The following is a 22,738-nucleotide window of genomic DNA, read 5'->3' on the forward strand; positions in this document are numbered from 1 at the left end:
GAAGACAGATTCATAATTGTATTGGTGGTCTACAACTTCACAAATGTTGTAAAAGGGTACATGCAAACGGTGAAATCTATATCAACATACTTCTCAGTGAAGTTCCTGGTTTGCATGTAAATATAAACCAGACTTATTGCTTGGTTTATATCTGGAGGAATGGGGTTCAAATCACCCTTAAGAGCTTTGAACAACTTCCTAGCTCTCATCGGTTACTCATTAGTAAAGGGAATAATATTCTCTTCCCAAGAATGTTACGATATTAAATGAATAATTTCTACAAATGGATAATTGTATAAAGTAAGCAGTGCTAGAAAATTCTTCAATTCTGAAGACTGTGGTACAGCAGCAAATCGCTGTTTTTGAGCAAACATAAGCTGCACCAAGTTGCATTCTCCTTATGCAGTCAGAGCATTTTAATTTGGAATTAAGATAGCCTGGAGTGCATGACTCATACCAGTTTATTTTTAAACCTTAGCTTCTTTTTTACCGGCGCTGAGGGTTTTTTCTCTCCAGTATATGCACTTGTGCATGGAAAAGCCAGAAGAACTGTTATCCAATACAATTTCCCCCTTTAATGTGTGTGTGTGTGTGTGTGTGTGTGTGTGTGTGTGTGTGTGTTCATGTTCTAAGGCTGCAATCCTAAATCCTATTGTGGAAGGAAGCCCCATTGAACACAGTGGGCCTTACTTCTGAGTAAGGATGTATAGGATTCTGCAGCACACATGTTAATTACCCATTGTAATGGACAAATAGTTAAATGAGTTGTCTAAGATTAGGTAAGCTTTTCTACAGCATAATTTGAAAAACAAATGGAAAAGATAATGGATTTCTCTTTTGGCAATGATGTTAGTTTCATTTTGTCTGTGCATGCAAACACATAGATATATATATATGTATTATGGGTGTGCGGGGAGGCGCAACAGCAACCATCTAGTTGGAGTTTGAAATAAAATGTGGAAACCTACATAGATCCCTGTAGGTATCAGTGTAAACCTGTGGTTCTTAGCCAAATTACAATTGCCTTTTTTTACAGAGAAGTCTGCCTGTCAATTCAGATATATTTGGTTGGAAATGTTCCAGCCTTCCCGAACATGTTGGTACACTCACAATCTGAAATCCTGTAGGATTGTTAAAACTCCCATTTATACTTAATTTTGGGCAGAGACATACTAATAAATCAATGTAGGAGGAGTCCCATAGAAGGGAAGTGTTATGTACTGAAGTTCTCACCCTGGGCCAGCAGGGGGATACTGTAGATAGTTATGCAAATAAGGGATTGAAAGTGACGTTCAGTGATTGGATAGTTTTAGAAAGTTGTTACAGTTACGTTGTACTGGAGCTCTATATAAGCAGGCTGACTGAACCCTTCAGTTCAGTTCTGTTCTGGCCTCTGAATAAACAAGAGCTGTTTGAAGAATCGCTGTGTCGTCTGATATGTTCACCCACAACTTAACAGGAAGAATTAATATGAAAGCTGGGAAGGGATATATTTGGGGTGAGCATGGACTGGATGTATGTTTGAGTGCAGAATTTTGATGACTCAGGGGTGTTATTCTCTCGATCCTTTGTGCCAGGCCCTAGATCTCTTGCCCATTTCCCCTTTTAAGAAACAAGTTAAAAGTGGGTAGCTGGCGATGCTGCAAAGTCCACTGCCATTGAGACCCCAGCAGCCTGCCATCTTGGCCTGCCCATAACTACTCAGTACATTAACGATGATGATGATGCATATGCATTAGTTGTTTTCTCAGAGTGACCTCAAGCTGCTCACCACAAAATTGATTAAGAACGTTGAATAAAAATCTAAAAACTCAACTATACAGATAAAAGCGCAAGACTTGAAGATCCTACCCCGCTGGAAGAGGCCAAAATGCCAGCCTTCAAACAAAGGGCAGAAGCTCATGTAAAGAGAAAAGTCTTTGCCTGATGCCTACAAATAGACTTGTATCTAAATTTGTGTCAAGGCCCTGTGCCCCGAGTCTGTTCAGTACCTTGAAGCAACTCTGCTAATCATGCTAGAAGGAAGAAACCCCAGTGTATTGGTGGGTTGATGGAAAGGGGCCAAGTACTGGCATTGCTTGTAAGAGGTAATTGTGTGTGTGTGTGTGTGTGTGTGTGTGTGTGTGAGAGAGAGAGAGAGAGAGAGAGAGAGAGAGAGAGAAGGGGGCGGCGGCGCTAGCCAGCCTTTTCTTCAGGGCATTATGAGAAATGTAAATTATGACCCCCAGTGGGAGCTGCTTTTTTCATTTCCCACAGTGTCCTAGAGTGATAATGAATAATGAATACGTGTCATGGCTATTTAAGAATTGCTCGTAGTTTCCTACATCCACTGCCAGGTAAGCCCACAGCTATGGTGCATTGACATAAGAGGGGAACCTCTAGAGGGCACTTTCCTGAGGGCCTCTCCATGCTTGGAACCAACCCTGGGATGAATGATCTGTAGGCTGATAAATGAGAGACGATGGGGGCAAGGGCTTGGACTTAACTGCCTTTTTGGTTCACTAAAAGGATTGACTCAACTGCCTTTCAAGCTTTTTGGCATTCTCTCTGTGAATCTCAGAGTTCAATGAGAGAATAATTTAGAGAGCGTTTCTCAGGTTTTAGATTAACTACATAGGTCATTACTGCAGTTATTTTATGACCCATATGTACGGTGATCTAAACTCCGTCATGATTACACAAACGTCACCCAAGTTTTCTTGTCTACATACTCTGTAAGTGTACCAGGTACATATGCACTTGAGCTTCAGTGTAGCCTGTAAGCTGTGATTGTTACCTTACCACAGGGACGAGGGAGAAATTTCATTTGGTTCACCTTTTAATATGGAGCTCCCAAATACCAATTTGCCCAAATAATAGGCAAACCAAAGCAACAAGCCCTTGGAATTCACACTTCTCTGAATTTTTCAGCGCAGATCTCCAGCCAATGAATGTGTACTGAAAGTGTGGGAGGGTTTTTTGTTTAGTAAAAATTGAAAGCCAAAATGTGTATAACAGTGAAAGTAATGTACAAAATCATGTTTTGTTGGGATAAAGTTGCTTGTAAAAATGCATATGCTAGGCAAAATGGGTTATGGAAATGTGCACATTAGGAGATACATGAAAACGCATGCATGTTTTTAGCTTGACTTTTTATTTTAATTGCAAATGCATGCAGAAATGGGGGTGGGGAACTAAATTTAAGACTGGAAAAATGAGAAACTGAGCGAAACGGAAAATGGCAGCTCCATATATCCATTCCCTGCAGTGCTAAACTTTGGAACTGTGAAATAGTTTGGTAGGCAACCCTGGGCATGTTGAGTACATAGGCATGGATAAGGCTTTAGACAGCACATGATGGTTTAATGAAGCCTGAGACATGATAATTAAAGGATGGAGATAATTGTAATGAGACAATAATGTAGGCATTTGCAGTTCTACAACTTGGAAGGAATTTAAATTCAGGATGTGGTGTTGCATGCCACCAAAGACAAAAAAATGTCTATGATATTACATGATCTTAAAAATCAGTTATTTTACCTAAAGCTGCTTTATGTTCTTATTTGTGTCCAAGGCAGGTATTTGTTTGTTTTTGATCAGTTGCATTAGTTGAAGCCGTAAGAGACCTTGAGATTCTCTGAGCTTGTTAGATTAATTGACAGATAATTTGTATGGCCCACAGTTGCACATAAAGGGTTGTATCCAATATCATGAGAGCGGACTTCTGCATATTCAATATAACTTTCCCTTTTCCTCCTCCCCTAATGCCCCTTTCCTCCAATAAAGATACAAAAATAAAAGCAACAACCCCCCCGCTCTCTCCGGCAACCTCTCAAACAACACCCCCAACCAAAAGTCTATTCAGCAGCCTCGGCTTCTATAGCTGGAGTCAGTCAGGGCCCTGCCCTCCCACCAGTGGAAATAGCCTGAAAGGCAGGGATCAGGTCTTCCAGGACATACAGCCAAGATGGTCTCTGGCTTCATTAGCAGCCTCAGCTAGAGTCAGTCAGTCAGTCAGTCAGTCAGTCAGTCAATTTTATTGCACATAGCCAAAGGCTGCCGCAATGTACACAGAATCATTCAACAATTAAAAGAAAATATACTGGATTGATACAAAAAACTTAAAACACTTATATTATCAAGACATTACCTACTCTAAACAGAGCTATAAAAGTACCTTAACATACAGGTTAAGACATTAAACAATAAAATTTATAGGCTAAAATTATCACATGGCCACTAATATATTAAAAAATAATGTTAATTAATACAATGTGCAATTATATTTGGAGTTTGGTAATAAAGATAGAATATAGCTTGCTGTAAAGGTAAAGGTAAAGGTACCCCTGCCCGTACGGGCCAGTCGTGTCCGACTCTAGGGTTGTGCGCCCATCTCACTTAAGAGGCTGGGGGCCAGCGCTGTCCGGAGACACTTCCGGGTCACGTGGCCAGCGTGACAAGCTGCATCTGGCGAGCCAGCACAGCACACGGAAACGGCGTTTACCTTCCCGCTAATAAGCGGTCCCTATTTATTTACTTGCACCCGGGGGTGCTTTTGAACTGCTAGGTTGGCAGGCGCTGGGACCGAGCAGCGGGAGCGCACCCCGCCGCGGGGATTCAAACCGCCGACCTGACGATCGGCAAGTCCTAGGCGCTGAGGTTTTACCCACAGCGCCACCCACGTCCCTTACAGTAGCTTGCTGTAGATAGGGTCAAATAAATTCATCTCCTTTACAGTTGGTGGCTACCTTGGCTATATAATTTGCTCTAATTTTCCTAGCGGCAGTTGCAAAGAGTGCTACACGCCAGGTCACATACTTATCTCTGTCTGCGAGGAGATATAAAATCATGTCAGAGGGGTTCTGGCCAGGGGAACTTGTCATTATAGGGGTTAAAAATCATTCTCTTGCTTCAGTATTTCAGTGATCCAGCATTCTAGAGTAGCTTTGCTAACACGTAAGTTTAAAATGGGTATGTAAAATGGCAGCTGTATAAATTGGAAATATATGACTGAACCTTATCTCCACAAAGCATTTATGTGGAAATGCCATTGGTTTTAATGGGGCTTAGCTGTAACACACCACCGCTCTTCTCTGTGCAAGGTTGAATTATGTGACTGGAAATTTATCCCGATTGTGCGGCATATTGAATGCATATTACAGTCTGAGAAATTACTCATTTCATTGTGAGGGTGAAAAATGACATGGTCAAATGATGGCCTCACCAAGTTGCCACACAGAAAGTGTATCAGACTCTTGAGTATGGCCAGGGTTATCTTCAGTTGTGAAAAAAAAAGTGCTAACATGAGAACCTGAAAAAGAGGACTGGATCTTCTCAATTAATTTTTGCTAATATTTAGAAGAAATTATCTTCATAGTTATCAACAGGTTAATGCTGAAATGAGGTACAGGCTGCATCTGGGCTGGGGAACCTGTTTCTCTCGAGATGTTGTTGGCCTCTTTCTCCCATCTGCTTCAGCCAGCATGGCCTATGGACTGAAGAGATGGATGTTGCAGTCTAGCAACATCTGACAGCCACACATTCCCTGTTCCTGGGCTACCTGTTGCACTTGAAAAGTAGCTGAGTTTTGGAACTTTTAAGGTTCCTTCCATACAGACAAGGAAACCTGAGTCACTTCGAAGGAGAAGCTGCTGGAGGCTTCCCTGTTCCCCAAGTAATCTTCTCTGTAATCTTCCCCTCACTATGGCTATGGGAGATTATTCATGATAAAAAGAGAGAAATGAAAAATAAACAACAAATGGAGAAGGCAGGCCAATGCCTTCTCCTCCCCTGTGAGCATAATTCTAAACCCCTTTAGCTTCCTTTGCCTGTGGGCAGCGAGCTTTCAAAGTTTTGAATAGACCTAGCTGGACTGATGATCACATGGCAAGTGTAATGTGTAGCTCAGCTCATTGTTGCACTATTTTTTGCTAAGTTTGGTGAGGATTATTTATTTGTTATTTATATTATTTATTAAATTTATATACTGCCCTATACCCACAGGTCTCAGGGCATATCTTAGTCCTTACATAACCTGTGAGCATATATACCTTATATCAGGTAGCGGTATCATTTTGGGATAGAGGAGGGAAATGATTTCTGAAGTAACATGATCTGTGAAGCTTCAGTGATCTCATATTTCAAACCATGGAAAACTTGATCCTTAATAGACGGGGCAAAGCAGCCTCTCCCCTCTCCCCTGTTCTACCGCAATGTCCCTTGAAACTTCCTTTGCTGTTTCCAGTGACAGTCATCATCTTAGTATAGTTATGTTTCCTGTGTTTATGGTTCTTATTCCCATTTCCCCATTGTAATTTGGCAAATCAATAAATCATTAATAATATATGCACACGTGTGCATGTAGGCGTGTGTACTAGAAGATGGGTAGCTTAGAACCCCACTCTCTTGGAGCCCCCCCAAAAATACTTCTTCTTAATTGTATTTCACTATTAATATACTTTTTCTTAATTGTATTTCACTATTAATATACTTCTTCTTAATTGTATTTCAGTTCAACAATTACTTTGATAAATTACATATTTTGTTATGTGCAAATGGCTTTAGATACCTATTAGCATATATTCAACACAAAAAAACAGCGACAATTTGTTGTTGACAAAGGAGAGCTGGACATATAAAGGGCCCCATTACCTTCAGTAGCTTAGGGCCTCATCAAACCTAAATCCGGCCCTGGTAGCAGGCAGGTATACTTGCCACCCAGAAGCCATCAGTGGGGTGCAGTGCCAGTGCATCTCTCGCTTCTCTTTGGAAACTCTGAGAATTGTAGGGAATAGGGGCATCCTAACAACACTCAGCTTTCCTAACAAACTACAGCTCCCAGAATCCTTTGGGGAAAAACCTTGACTGTTTAAAGTGGTATGATCACAGTTTTAAATGTCTAATGCAGATGGAATTATACAATTCTCAGAATTGCAGAAATGTGGGGTGTGGGGAGAGCAATATTTTTAAAAAGTACTTTTGTTTTGCATCACTCAATGCATGGATGGTTTTAAAAATAACTCACTGACTGTTTAGCGAACAAAACCAGTGTCAGCTTAATGCAGTGATCCACTAGCTTGATGCAGAATCGATCCAGCTCAATTGATTGTACATTTAATATGCCTCAGTTCAGGCAGTGCCAAAGGTATACACTGGAGTGAAGCCACTGCTTAAGTCAACAATATATAGCTGAACAGGGCATTAGAATGTTATAAGCCCATATTCATTTCCAGTATTTATCCTGCTTTCTCCCTTTCTAAGGCACATTTAGTGCCATGTTGTTTGTTGCTTTTGATTTAATGCCAAGAATGGTGTCCCTTTTCAAAAGTTGCACGCTTGCTGCATTAAATATTTGTGTGTCTGGAACTGACTGGCACATCTGTCTGCCCAAGCTAAAGCTGATTGGTGCAAATTTTAGCATCATCGCAGGCGTGCATTTGAGCGTTCTCTTAGTTTTTTTCTATCAAGAGGGAGGGAGGGAGGGCAGAGCTGTCCTCATGCATATGACACGCTGCCCTGGGGAAGATATAAATCTGGAATGAAAACTAATTGCTTTCTACTTTGTTGCACATCCTGTACTGTGTGGTACAGGGCTGGCCAAAAGGGGAACATCTATCCATTAACCTTAATGCAGTCAGATAATAATAATAATAATAATAATAATAATAGAGGTGGTTTTAAAATAATACTTTGGAGAATCTGGACTTAATTGCCCTTTCCCCCTAAAAATAAACAAATCCTTGACTGCTCATCGAAGAGGGAAGGGTTTATTTTATGCAGATGAAACTCAGAGCGCTTTCCTCAGCTGCCCTGTTTTGAATGCAGCAAGACCTTCAAGCAGACGATTCAGGGAAGAAGGGTGATGGTGGCATCAAATATGTAGATAAACGTAAACCAATTTTGGATGACTGTGTCATCATAAGGACCCTTCAATGAGAGGAGCTGAGCAAGGCAATAATCAGAGTTCTCTTTGTCTCAGCAGCGGAGAACACTTCTAACAACCTTTGAAATGATGTGTTTCTGTCTGTATTCTTAGCCCTTATGTTCAGAGAGTAGGCTTGTCTTTCTTTTGCTTCAGTACAACCATTCTTGCAAATGTCAAGGTGAACATTAGCAGGAGTATAGCGCATACTACGCGTGGCTAGTACTTGATGATACTTGATGCTGCATTCTGACAATCCTGAAAGTGTCAAATCCGCAATGAAACAGAGGTGTGGGCTTTTACATGTTGGTATTTAAAAATACAGTACGCTGAAGGGAAAGTCTGGTATCTCACTATAGAAAATGTGGAACAGTAATTTATCCTACATGCTCCCTAATTCTTTAGAGCAGCCTTTCTCAACCTGTGGGTCCCCAGATGTTGTTGAACTACAACTCCCATCACCCCTAGCTAGCAAGGCCAGAGCTCAGGAATGATGGGAGTTGTAGTCCAACAACATCTGGGGACCCACAGGTTGAGAATCGCTGCTTTAGAGAGTTTCAGTAAGTATCCATCCTAACACCCCCCCCCCAATGTTTTCGGTATCTGACAAAAGTGCATGCAGTATCCTAGAGTAATTACCTCCATGGCTATATTCTTCTCGCAAGTCAAAAGCTGTTTTGTAAGCATACATTTCTTAAAGGCAATAAATATGGTTGACACTCCCAAAAGCCTTTTGCACACACACATTTTCCTATATAAAGTATGCAGTGCATCTCCTTCTATAGGTGCCTCTGTCAGCATGGGAATATTTCCCCATAGGTCTCAATGGAACCCATCTTTTCTCCCTCCTGGTACTGGATTTGTTCAGTCATGCTGCATAAGGCTAAGTACAGCGAAATGCTCCAGTCATTATCTGGGATGGAGGCCTGTGTGCATAGTGTGTGCCCCCATGCACTACCACTAGGATACCTAGTGATCTCACTCCATTCTTGGTGCCAGACATGTGCCGTTATTTATGCTCTGGTAATGCCTAGGTTAGATTACTGTAATGTATTATACGTGGGGCTGCCTTTGAAGATAGTTCAGAAACCTCCGCTAGTGCAGAATTCAGCAACCAGGTTGGGGGATATTGGGGAACAGAATGTCTGAATGTATTATACTAATTCTGGCCTAACCGCATTGGTTACTGACTGGCTTCCTAGCTGAATTCAAAGCGCTGGTTTTGATCTTTAGAGCCCTATATGGCTCAGGACAGTTATACTTTGAGGACCGCCTCTCCCCATTTAAACCAGCTTGGACCTTTCAACCTTCACCAGAGACTATTCTCTGTCCTGAAGGAAGTGCAGAGGATGGTCACATGGGAACAGGCCTTTCCAGGGCTGGCCCCCAATCAATAGAATGCTCTTCTGAAGGCGACACACACCTCAGTTTATTATTTCTATCAATGGATCCATCATCTATTTCAGATTTGCTGAAATGGAGCTTGATTTTGTATCTGCAAATGACAAATTTTAAAATTATTTGCATTTCTTTTGCTGATGGAAAAAAGGTATCTTGTTAAAATGTCACCTTGTATTGCTCAAGTCTGACAGCACAGTGAAAAGCTGATGTATTATTTTATTTTATTTTGCAGAGGAATGATGAGGAGGCAGTGGTGGACACGGGTGGAACACGCTCCCTTCTCAAAACACATTTCGAAAAGGAAGACTTAGAAGGTGAGAACTTGCGCTTTCTGATTCACAGGCTCATGTCTTTCAAAAGCATCAACCTAATTCATGTTCAAAATGTCTATGAGGTCACATGTGTGGTGGGTCTGTTGGTGAAAATAATTTTCCCGTTATCAAAACCTCAAGCTCTATTCTTGCACATATGTATATCCTTAATGAATTATGCACTGATAGCTCTCACTGGATGGGTGCTTAAATGTGTACCCTTTTATTGAGTGGTAAAAAGTATACAGAATAAGAACTCCAGTCTATATTACCTGGAACAATGGATGCCTGAACTTTGTGGCTATGAGTTTGCAACGTTCTATTTCATTTAAAGGAAAAGAATAATAAATTGTTTAGGAAATGTCATAATGTAAACCCAGCGAAGATTCTGCTGATCTCTTCACCTAGGGTTGCCATATATCTAGATTTTCCTGGACGTGATTCCAATGATGGAATTAGCATCTGGGGAGAATTTTGGGAAATCGTCAAATTGTCCAGGTTCAACAACTTTTTGTGTCTGGATTTTTGCTTCTTGGAATATGGCAACCTTACTTCACCATATTCTTCACCTGTAGCCTTTTCACTCTTCCTCCTCCTCCTCCTCCTCTCCCTGGTGAGAACTCCTCCCTTTATCTGATTAGTCTCAACTATGGTATAGTCCACACTTGTGTTAACCAGGGTTAATACCAAGCAGGGTTCCATTCATTTGTTTGTTTGAAGGCATTTACAGTATTCCTGATTCAAGTGGAAACTGAAACCCCATTAGCAGGGTCTCCAAATAAACCTGTGAATGAAGACTGATTGCTGTCCTGCTTTATTACATTCTGGAAGTCTTGTAGGAAGTAACAAGATCTGTGATGCCCCCACCTTTTGCCTTCTGTGGCACTCCATGGGCAAGTTGGATGGTAGTAGAAGGGATATGATTAAGGATGGAAGGATCTGTCAGTTTTGGTTCTCTTGGTTTCTCGTTTTTCCAATCAGAAATTTAGTTCTCCACATTTTGTAGCAATTCGTGCTCTTTTTTTTTTTTTTTTAAGGAATCCTCACAAAAATTCATCAGCGTTGTTTATTAGTGCGAATTTCTCCTAACACATTTTTATATATGCAGGTTGGACTAATGCACACATTTTTGCAAGAATTTCCCCCCAATATAATGATTTTCACAAACACCTTCATCTTGAGGTGCACTTTCCCCTAATATATGCATTTGGTTGGAGAACTGCATTGCAAAATTCAGATAAGTGTGGATTTTGAAGGATGACTGTGTTTTGGTTTGCATATTGCTTTGGATAGTGTGAATTTGATAGATTAGCCTCCAACAAGTACGTAGTTGAATTTTTTCCTCCATCCCTAGCTGTGATCATGATAACTTGATGTCACACAGGGCTTTTTGGAAGGTGGCGGGGGGTGGGTGGGGAGAAGGGCAGTCTCCTTACTCTTCAGGTGCACTATGTGAAGTGAGTCTGCTTCCTCCAGGGCTTTGTTCACCGCTTCCCAACTGGAGGACACTGCAGAGGGTGGGATTCTCACTGCTTTCCAACCTGTGAGAAGTCTTAGGCTTGATCTGACTAAAGCTGCACTGTTCATGGGAAGCAATCACTGCCATTCCTTGTTGGTGGCCTTTATCCTCTTCTTGTGACAATGCTGAGTGTGGGTGATTTGATGTAGTAAATTGAGCAGGGAAGGCACAATGGAATAGCAGAATCCTTATTCTACCTCCTCTTGCCTTTTGAGCTTCTTCCTTTTTTTTGGAAATTGGAGGCTGACAAAAGTGTGTTGGATATGAGTGAAGCTTGATTTGGAGGGATTTATCACCAGATAATATCTTGTCAGATAACATCACAAGATAATACCGTGTGTACAGCACAGTAAGTGCTGAAAATGGACATTGGATTCTTTTTGCTCCAGTTTTTAAAGTACCGATGTACTTTATTCAGGCTTCCTGAGGAAGGCAATCCTTTCCTGGCGTGGTGAGGTTTTGACTAGTGGCAGGATGAGGGCCCACTAACCTTTTGGGGCCCATGGGCACACTTGGAAACCTGAAAAATTGTCAGAGTAGACAACACCTCAGAACCACACCTACATTACCCACTTCCAGCTCCTGAACATTCTGCCTCACACTGAAATGCCTCCACATATCCCACTGGAGCCTGAAGCTGCCCCACACTGAACCTCACAAGCTGCTTTCACACATCCCACTTCACCATGTACCCTGAGCACAAACTGAACCCACCTACCCTACACTGAACCCTACATTTTGGTCCTCACACTGCAACCCCACTCTGACTTAGACTGCAACACCCACACACATAACCACATACACACGTGTTTAATAGAACCTAATATTTAAATAGATTTCCTTTTTGAAAACCAGGGAAATTCAGTGAGCATCTTCCTCATCTGGATTTGGGCCTGAAAGACCAAGGAGAAGTATGGGTTCAAGGAGGGGAAGTTGTAAGACATTGGACAACTGATCACGGGGCATGCTTGTTAAGGCTTCAGCCAACACTTTGAGCCAACAATTAGAGAGCTTTAACTATGTTCTTAAACCTGCAGACTTTTTTAAAAAAATGATTGAATAAAAGTAGATGCAAGTGTATAGATTATCAGTTGAAAAAAGCAGGGGCTGCACAACATTCTACCAGAGTGTGCTGATTTTAGTGCAACAGAGAATCCAATTTTTTCTCTCCAATAGTTACATCTAGAATTTGACTTGTGGCTGTTGTTATTTTAAGCCAGTGGAGACCAATGTTCTGCCAGGTTCCAACTGAAAAACATAAATTATTTGTCTCTTCCTTGCACCAGTATTCCCTTGTGGCAACTTCGTGCACTCAGAGCTCCATGGACAATTTTTCTCCTGAAGGATGAGATATTGCTGTCCGTGGCACACAAGGCTTTCTGAAACTTGTGGGGCTTCTTCCAAAGAATCATGAGTTTAAAAGAAGAAGATAAATTAATTCTGGCTTTGGGCCACACACTTGAAAGCCTCGTTAATAAGTTTGGTTTTTTCCAGGTAGATCAAGGCAGGAATAAGCTCACTTTGCGTGACGTCCACTGCTACTCATGCTCAGGGAAGAGCCATTGAAATCAGTGGACTTTGAATGGGTCTACTCTGAGCAGTGGTAACTGGCACCTTTCAAGACTCATGGGGCAGAAAGCAGGAAGCTCAAACAGTAAGTGGAGCCAGAACCAAAGACAGGTGGAGCTAACTTATTCTGGTGTTGTTCCCACCACCCTCTCTGCTGAGTTGTAGAAGGTGCAATGCTGAGACGGAGGGAAAGGAAGCTGAAAAGGAGTGCCACAATACCCTGGACTGGTTGAAAGCGAAAAGGCAGGCAGGTGACTTGGTATGGGCAGATTGAAGTTGGTGGGGCACTGCTCCACTTGCCCTAACAAACCAGCCTCCAGTGACTCAGTTGGATCGAGCATTGTGCTGATAATGCCATGGTTGCAGGTTCGATCCCTGTATGAGACAGCTGCCTACTCCTGCATTTCAGGGGTTTGGACTAGATGATCCTCAGAGTCCCTTCAAACTCTACAATTCTATGATTCCACAGCTCTTGAGTATGACCATCGTTGGATATCACCCTTTGGTTTTCATGAGCTTTTGTTTTACACTGAATTTGAAGTTTTCAGCTGGTGTTAATTTCCCCCAATTTTTGTAACAGGAGGCCCTTCAGCTTTTCTGAAGTACAGATATGGCTCACAAAGTCTGTGTGCATGTGAAGAAAACACATTTTCCCCCACGGTGAACTGTTTCTGTTAAGCAATTGTATAATACACACACACACACACACACACACACAAAAACTATCCTGTAAAAAACTGCATTTTATATTTATTTCAGTCTTGCCAGTTCAGCTAAACCTTCTTATTCCTAAAGGTATTATTTCTGGGGTGGCAAAATTTGCGGGTTAGTGTGCTAGATGTTCAAAATTCAAGTAGTTAATAGTGCCTTTCTGTTGCACCGGGCACCTCCAGTGAGGTGAGATTTTGCCTTTCCTTCCTGTTGTGTTAGAGAGGAGGCAATGGGAGAAGCAGGCCATAATGTCACCATCAGTCTATGCCAGGGCTAGGAAACCAGTGGTCCTTCAGATGCTATTAGACTACAGCTTCCATCATTTCTGATATTTGACTGCGGCTGATGGAGTCCCACAACATCTGAATGTTCCCCATTCGTGTTGTGTGATGCTGGTTTTCAGTTGCAGGAAGATAGTGGGTTGCACCAGCAGTGACCTCCTTTTAGATTCATATTTACTTTTTTAAAAGCAAAGAGACAAGAAGAGAGAGAGAGAGAGAAAGAAAGAGAGAGAGAGAGAGAGAGAGAGAGAGAGAGAGAGAGAGAGAGAGAGGGCAGGAAGATAGGAAGGAGAAAAAGAGAGAAACCTGTGGTAAAAAAATTGTAAGTGAGCCCAGTGATGGACGTTGGCAGAAAAAATGGATCTCAGGTCTGAAAAGACCAAAGACTAGCACATGTCATAGTTGTTAGCTTCCTAGGCCCTTCTGGCTCTAGCCCAGGAGCACCACAAATCTCGGCTGCCTGTGTCTCAGATTTGCCCCTCCTGTGCAGTATTTATAATGCAAAGCATAATGATTAATGTGAAAGTATTATCTGCAAATCTGAATGATCTCGTGACTTTCTTCAATAGTTGTAAAATCACGAAGCCTTTACTGCACCTACCGTATGTGTTTAGAGCTTTCTTCACTGTCTGAGATGTCTTGATTAAGCTTGTGAGTTGAATAGTTCCTTGTCAAATTATATTGAGTGGGATTTGTTGACTTACGAAACCTCAATGCGAGGCAGGGGTGGAACGGCTCTGTTCCTCCAGTTATTGCTGGTCTCTTTTTATCCCTTTGACCATTGTGCATTTGCTGATTGGGCTTGACTCCAGTTCAGCAGCACCCGCAAAGCCACAACTTTAGCTACCCCTGTTTCAAGGTGTCCTCAAACCTGAAGCCGTCAGCATTTGAAAAATAAATTCAAATTTATTCTTTCCTACCCTGTGTATGGAATAGGATGCATGACGGACAACTGGTTGTTAAAGAAATGGGTTTATTGAATGTTAAATTTAATTGAAGAAAGCATGACTACTTATTGACATTACGCTGGAAAATTAACAGTGCACCAAACTGGGCGAGATCTTTCATTGCAGATTGAGGCCTTTGTGCTTTTATTTGGTCTTCTTGTGTAGTCACCGTTTTGGCAGATAGATCTGGTAGCAACATCCAGATCTATCATCCAGGCAGAACAGATGGTTGCTCAGATCAACAAGCAAAATGTTCAGCAATTGTTTGCATAGGTGCTTAAATCTGGGGTGGGTGGGGAATGGGGCATGGGTTTTTTTTGTTTTTGACTTTGCTTTCAGAACTAATGCTAGCAGGTAACTGTGGACCCGAAGGAGAACTCTCTGACTTTGCAGCAATGTGTCTCTTTAATAGAGGAAGAAATATGTTTTCCCAATTACAGTTCAACCCCAAATTAAGATGCATTGGTGGTTTTTCTTTTGCAGGAATGGGGAAACTATGGCTCTCCAGATGTTGCTAGACTCCAACCCCCATCATCCCTGACCATCGTCCATGCTGGCTAGGGCTGATGGGAATTGGCCAATAGCAACTATACACCTATTTGTGCCCTATTGGACATATTCTTCATAATAATTCTCAGTTTATTCTCTGCAAACAGACCACAATAAAGGGATCTGGCCACTTGGATACAATCTCATTGATAAAGACAATAATTAAATGTCAAATGAAATGGCCAAGATCTAGGAAGATATTATAACATACATGATATAGCAAGGAAAGAGGCATTGCTTGTTAAAATTTGGTGATGATAATCAGTTGATATTGTCTAACTGGATGAAAGATGGTCTTGAAAGAGCTAAAATTCACCCCACATGCTCAGCATGTGAAGGAGAGAAAACCATTTAGAGAGCTCCAAAATAACAAGGGAGTTTTGCAACTGGCTTGAAAAAGTGTACAAGGACAGGTTTTAGGAGGGTGCTGTTTTCTTTCCATGGGGCAGGCAGAAGGCAGAACTGATTCTGCTTTAGACAATAGTACTCTCATGTCTCTGGGTGCTGGACTCGTTTTCCATGCCTGGCCCATGTATCTGTAAACAGTGGCAGAGCGGATCTAGTAAATAGTGCCTGGGTTGCGCCCCCAAAGGGGACAGGGCATGGAGGAAACCTGCTGCGGCACCGACGCAGGGCTGTATTTGAACACCCCAATCCAGGAGAGTGGACAGCAACGTTGCTGCCCACTCTCTTCTCTCTGCCGGAGCTGCTGGCTGGCTGCGAGGAAGCAGGAGCCACAGCCTGCCTCTGCCCCTTGGATCAGGATTGACCAAGGGAAATGGGAAGCTTGGGCGGGCCTGCCACAGCCGCTCTCCTTCTGAAGGGGAAGTTGTAGCTGTGCGCCACAGCCACTCTCCTTCCTTGGGTCAGGAGGAGCTTTGGCTGGGCATGCCAGGCACCACAGCTGCAGTCTGCCCCTGAGTTGGGCTTGACCCTGGGATGGAGGAGTTGCCGCGGGGCGTCGCAGCCACTCTCCACCCCCCAGGACAGCCTTGATCCAGGGAAGGAGGAGCCTCAGCCGGACATGCCGCAGCCGCTTTGCGGAGTTGTGGCTAGGTGCACCAGGCATTGCAGCCGCTCTCTGCCCCTGAGTCAGGATTGACCCTGGGAAGGGAGAGCTGTGGCTGGGTGTGCCAGGTGGGGCAGGACATGCAGAGGGTGGTCTTCACCCTCTGTGCTCTCCAGCCCCTGCCGCTGGCAGGGAGTGAGGGGGACTTTGTAGGGGGGGCATGCCCCCCCATTCTATGCCTCTGTCTGTAAATACAGTGGTACCTCAGGTTAAGTACTTAATTCATTCCGGAGGTCCATTCTTAACCTGAAACTGTTCATAACCAGAAGCACCACTTTAGCTAATGGGGCCTCCTGCTGCTGCTGCACCGACGGAGCACGATTTCTGTTCTCATCCTGAAGCAAAATTCTTAACCCGAGGTAATATTTCTGGGTTAGCGGAGTCTGTAACCTGAAGCGTATGTAACCCGAGGTACCACTGTAAAAGGATATCACAGGAGCATCATTAAGTGTACCCTCTGCTCCTCATTCAAAAGAAAGCTAAAACTCCCCGGACGTCTTACGACTTTTTAGAACAACATAAAACCGTATCTAGTACTGGTGAGACACTGATCAATTCAGTTCAGTTTTAACGCCCTTTTCGTTACCTGCAGTCTCCCAAATGCTGAGATTTCATGGGGAAAGGAAACAAAGGAATTAGGGGAGAATGCTGTTCAAAAAGACAAGGTCCATTAGCGACTGGTTTGGTCTCAGTCTGGCGTATTTGCAAATGCCCTTGACTCCATTGCTATTCATTCCAAGCTGACAGTGCTCATCGTCTGTTTAGCAGAGGAGAGTGGAGTGCATGAGCGTGGGAGCAGAAGCGTGGCCTTCTGCTGTATTCAGACATCTCTGGATTCAGACCTGAATACAATTTCCAGCTAATTGCTTGTGGGATGGGAAAATTGTGTTCGCCTTATTATTCACATATGAATTGCAACTGATAGTGTCATCTTCTTCATTGTCTTTTGATAAAGGAGGAGAAATAGCAGATATGCATTCCCAATCTCATTCATTAATGGCCAGTCCTCCATTAATTGATGTTACAGCATCAATGGAAAGCCATACCTGCGTGAGACTTGCAACACTAGATAATATATTTTTTGCTGCCATAAGGAAAAGTGTGAATGAATGGCAAATAAAGCCTGAGGGATAGAGGGGGTTTGAATTATAATATACGCAGAAGCTGGGGAAGTTCCTTGCGCGAATCTGACCTTTTTCAACTTTGCTATTTCAGCGGGGGCCTGCATCTGAGCAGAGGCTTCCACTTCTGACAGACTGACCCACAAATATATGAAAATGAGAAGAGCTTCCTTAGCCCCAATGCAGATGTTATCACTCTAATTTTTCAGCTAATATACTTTGTGACTAGCCTGTCTAGCTGTACATTCATAATCAACAACTTAAAAAATTATTCACCCATTTATGGTTCTCGTGAGAGTGATCCTGTTGAAGGAAACGTGGCCCTAAAAGGCTTAAACAAACAAATAAACAAACAGTTTAAAAATCTTTCTCTTTTCTAACTCTGTGGCTGAGATCTCCTGGGTGATAAGGACTCCTTAGGTGATGAGGACTCCTTAGGGCTTAGGCAGTTGAATGTGCATGCGTACTCCATCCATTTCCTTTCCTCCCACCCACCCCTCCACATGGCCCTGGGTGCTGGCAACCCACGTTAGGCCACTTGGCAGAGATATGAGAGAAACACCACTTTCTCGCCACACTGCTTTAGTTCGCTTTGGGTCAGTTTGAAGAGCTTTTTTCATGGCGTCGGAAAGCTTGCCACCACCACCACCGCAAAACATTACCAACTCTTGATATAAAAGAAAAGTGACTCCCTGCAACAAAATGTTGCAGCAATATAGCCCTGGTGTGTATGTGTATGCTACAGTCTGTGATGGAGAGGGATTGAAAATATAAGGTAGACTGGGGTTCCTGCTCTAACCTCGACCTTATTTAATGTGGAGTTGTGTTTTTTTAAAAAAGAGTTTTGAACATTTAAATTTGTAGCCAATCTGCATGCAAGTCAGTGAAGCCTGAGGCTTCCGCATGCAATTGTGTGCTTGCGTTGGCTTGCAAAGTCTGACAGGGCTACATAAGCACAGCCACAGGAAGACTGATCAGTATTAGTATATGGATTAAATAAATAGCATCCATTATTTCATTATCATATGCTATATAATTAAATAGTCACGCTTTATATGATAGCAAAATTTCCTTCTCAGGAAACTCATCCCACAGCTTCAGGGTTGTAATAATAGAAAACAGTAGTTGCTGCTCCTCTCCGCAAGTGATTAATTAATTAACTAACTAATATATCAGTTGTTATTAGGAGCATTGATTATTTTTATTATTATTTATATTTATTAGTTGCTTTGGTGACTGAAACTGCGCAAAGCTATTTACAAACACAACAAAAATACTAAAACCAATTGCAGTAAACACAATCAATGAAAGATTCACCCCCACACTTGCAATCTGAAATGGTACATCCCCAGACAAGATTTATCACCTCAGTGCGCATTAGCCCTCATTCTTCCTTTGCTCCTGTTCTGTCTTCTCTTGAGTAGTCGATGGCCCATTAGAATCCTCTAATTTCCCTGTTTTGTCCTAAATTATTGGTTTCTGTGCTGTAATTTATCATTCAGGAACCCAGAGTTTGAATCCGTTCTTCACAGATGTTCTGCTTTCCCTCCACCCCTTCCTTTCTTCCCTCTTCTATAAGAAGGGTCTGCTTTGCCCTATATCTGCAAACATCCTTTAGCAGTTTTCTGATCCTTTATTTTTTATTTAGAATTCTGCCAAGCATATAGAGTAACCCAGTGTGATCTTGTAAAAACCCACACTTGCACCGAACGTTAATTAGTTTCAATCCATGTTTTTCCTGATGAGGCTTCTTTTCTCCTCTTCACCTGGAGGGCTGAATCAAAGCAAAAGGTGGTCAACTTTCTCAAAGGTTTGTGTGATGTAGTGATTAGAGGTCTGGGCAAGGACTGGCAGGATGCAGGTTTGAATCCCATGTAGCTCACAGGTTGATTGTTGGCTGCCCTTGAAGAGTACCTTGGAAGTCAAACGGACACCAAACATTCAGAAACCAAAGCACAGCTTCTGATTGGCTGCAGGAACCTCCTGCAGCCAGTCGGAAGCTGCGGAAGCCCAGTCGGATGTTTGGCTTCCAAAAAAACCATCAACTTCCAGTTTTTAGTTGTTTGGGAGCTGAAATGTTTGGCAACTAAGCCATTTGAGATCCAAGGTATGACTGTATTCAGTCACTGTGTTTGGGTGCAAAATGCCATTACTGGATTTCTTTCTGGTGCCTGCTTTGTGGATCATATGATACCAATCCTCTTCCATCTGCACTGGCTTGCTGTTCAATACGAATACCAAAAATGATATTCAATACAGCATGAAAGTCAGGAACTTAATAGCACCACAGTATCAACAATATAACAAAGCTGTTCAATCCATAGCAGTAGATTTCCGATCCTTCCCTCTTTCTTAGCCATGTGCAAGCTCCAGTCAAGAATTACACCACCTCACACTAAATAATGTGATGAGCAGCAGTGGTAGACTTTGGCTTTCAACATTCAGTGCTCCTCCACCTCTCGCCTTCTGTTGTTCTTCATTGTTGTGGCGCCTTTTCGGCCCGGCACCCAGTGCAGGTGAACAAGTCTGCTTCTGTGAGCAGCTCTGAAATCATTTCTCCCACTTCTTGCACAAAGTAGAAGGGATTGATTTCACTTATTTAATAAAAAAAAATTGCTTTTCTGCTTCTGGTGTTATATGGAAAATGTAATGAAGACAGCTCCCATTTTTTCATTTTAATGTTTGACGGACTACTGTATTGCAATATTTTGTTGGAAGCCACCCAGAGTGGCTGGGAAAACCCAGTCAGATGGGTGGGCGGGGTAAAAATTATTATTATTATTATTATTATTATTATTATTATTATTATTATTTCAATATTTGTAAATTCAATATATGTAAATTAATATTTCTGCGCCTTAATTTTAAAAACGCACTTTGGGCAGCGTCCACCCAATACTTCTTGTCACCTGAGGAGGAAGAGCAGCTTGTGACCTTCCCCCACCTGCAAGCCAAGGTGCACGCTACCCAAGACTGAGGGAGAAAATCCCAGAACTGCTTCTTTCTGGGAGTAAACATTCAGCAATAATAAATTAAATAACTTTTAACAATTGGCTGTTCATTTGCGACACTGAAAATCAGATGCCTGAGGCAGCTGCCTCACTCTGCCTAATGGTATGGTTGGCTTGGGACAGTTTGTTTTTCTTGTGCACTCTCTGTGCTTGAGATGCTTTAACTGTTTCACATACCATTTCTTAACCAATTTTGTGAGCGTTGCAGCCTATTTAGCAACTGGCCTTAATAAGCGATCCATGAGCAAGTGGAATGGCTGAGTTTGCAGAGCATGAGACTCTTCATCTCAGGTTTGTGGGTTTGAGCCCCACACTGGGCAAAAAAATTCCTGAATTGCAGGGACTTGGACTAGATGAGGGACCCTTGTGGTCCCTTCCAACTCCATAATTCCGAGTCTTATGTGTAGTGGAACCGGAAAGGAGGATGGGGCGGTTGGTTTGTCCATTCTCCGTTGCAAACTGTAAAAATAAGTAGCTGAAATGGAAGAAAGAAGTTGTGTGCATCTTGATTCCTCCAGTTTGCTTCAGAACCCCATGAGGACCCAAGTACATAGTATGTAAAATGTATATAAGTGATGTAAAAACCACAGCAGTATAATCCAAATCCATTTTGCTCACCACTGTAAAACAGGATAGGGTGGGAAGGCAGGGAAGGTAGAACAAGACAGGCATGGTTTGTTTGTTTTTTTACTGGCGTGCTAGGAGCTTGTTTCTATCTGCTTCTGCAGAGAATTATTGTCAGTCCCAAATTTCTTTGACGTTTCATGACAAATGATTCTCTGCTCTGCGTTTTGCCCTTGCTGGAGCCTGCATGAGATTAGAGGTCACATGGGGTTTCAGCTTCATATCGCTGAATATTTTGAGGGGGTGGGGTGCCGGGATTGACACATCCGACTCTAGAGAAGCTGCAAATGTTTATTTGTTATCTTGCGGCTGTCCCAGTAGCCAGAAGATAATACAACTGGAGACTGCAGTTGGACAAGTCTTTGTGCTACCTAATCGTTACACGGAAGCTACCTTTTAATAACACTTTTAAACCATGATGCCAATTATCGTAACAGTTGCGCACAATTGTGCCCAAAAAGCTCTAATGTGATCCAGATACTTCTTTTTATACTCAAACCCTGACCTTCTCATGGGTGTCAGAATGGAATTGTGCCTCCATTTTGACGTTAGTCCATCCAGGCAGTCATATCTTATGCCACAACCAGTAAAGAGTTGGTAAGAAAATATGACCAAATTGGAATTAGGCTTGGGCCTAATAAAGATAGTGCTCTGCTATGCAAGTTGGGTTAGCATTTTATCACATTTATTTCAGCGGCTTCATCGGTCCATTAGGTATTTTATTTATGCTGAAACATTTTCAACCCTTCAGTTTATGCTTACAGCATAGTATCCACATTTTATTATTGTTCATTTTATTTACTTATTGCATTTATATCCCCCCTCCCCCCTCCATGAGCTCAAGGTTCCCCTCCTCATTTAATCCTCACAACAATCCTGAAAATTGAGTTAGGTTGAGAGGCAGTGATTGGCCCAAGGTCACCCAGTAAGCTTCATGGCTGAGCAGGGATTTGAACCCTGGTCTTAGACTGACACTCTAACCCAGAGCTTTCCAAATTGTGTGTCATGACACATTAGTGTGTTGGCTGCGGTGTGTAGGTGTGCTCCCCACACTCCTCCCGGGGCTGGAAAGGGGTTAGTTTAATCTCCAGTTTGCTTGTAAAACTGAATTACTGTGTCGTGAAATGATGCGTGTCTAAAAAGTTTGTCACCAGCATGAAAAGTTTGGAAAGCTTTGCTGTAACCACACAGGCTCTGTGGGTACCAGAGATTTCCCCTTCCATCTCTTTCCCTCCACTTTCTTCTTCTTATTTTTTAAGGAGCTGCCTCCACATAGGAATAGGGCATTGGGCCAATGATTCAGCATTAAATATGTGTTGTGTTGCTTTTTTCAAATCTACTTACCCAACCTGTTTTCTGCTCTCTAGGTCACAGAACTTTGTTTATTGGAGTTCATGTGCCACTGGGAGGAAGGAAAAGCCATCGACGCCATCGACACCGAGGGCACAAACACAGAAAGAGAGACAGAGAACGGGATTCGGGTTTAGAAGATGGCAGAGAGTCTCCTTCATTTGGTAAGCTTTGTTTGGCTTTTTAATAATTTAACAGGCAACGTTAGACAATTTGTGTAAATGGTGCATGCAATGGACATGTCCTGCCCCATTCTTGCCCTGCTGTAATTTCCAAATCTTTTTCCACACAGAGCACATTACAGTGGGCATTTCAAGTAGTGCCTCCTCACTTCCATCTCTTAACTTCGTTGCCCCTTCCTGTCTCTGGCTTTCT

The 22,738-nt window shown here is 42.5% G+C and overlaps 1 protein-coding gene across 7 annotated transcripts in view; it reads left to right on the plus strand.

The window, feature by feature from the left end:
* Window positions 1-22,738, plus strand: part of SLC4A10 (solute carrier family 4 member 10) — a 169,967-nt gene that overhangs the window by 60,569 nt on the left and 86,660 nt on the right. For all 7 annotated transcript variants that reach the window (XM_028747023.2, XM_028747066.2, XM_028747031.2 and 4 more), the window contains 2 exons: window positions 9,534-9,615; window positions 22,381-22,527. In XM_028747023.2, coding sequence (XP_028602856.2) covers window positions 9,534-9,615; window positions 22,381-22,527 — 229 coding nt within the window. The remainder of the gene's footprint in view (window positions 1-9,533; window positions 9,616-22,380; window positions 22,528-22,738) is intronic.

The sequence above is a fragment of the Podarcis muralis genome, chromosome 1, assembly GCF_964188315.1.
Source record: "Podarcis muralis chromosome 1, rPodMur119.hap1.1, whole genome shotgun sequence".
NCBI lineage: Eukaryota > Metazoa > Chordata > Lepidosauria > Squamata > Lacertidae > Podarcis > Podarcis muralis.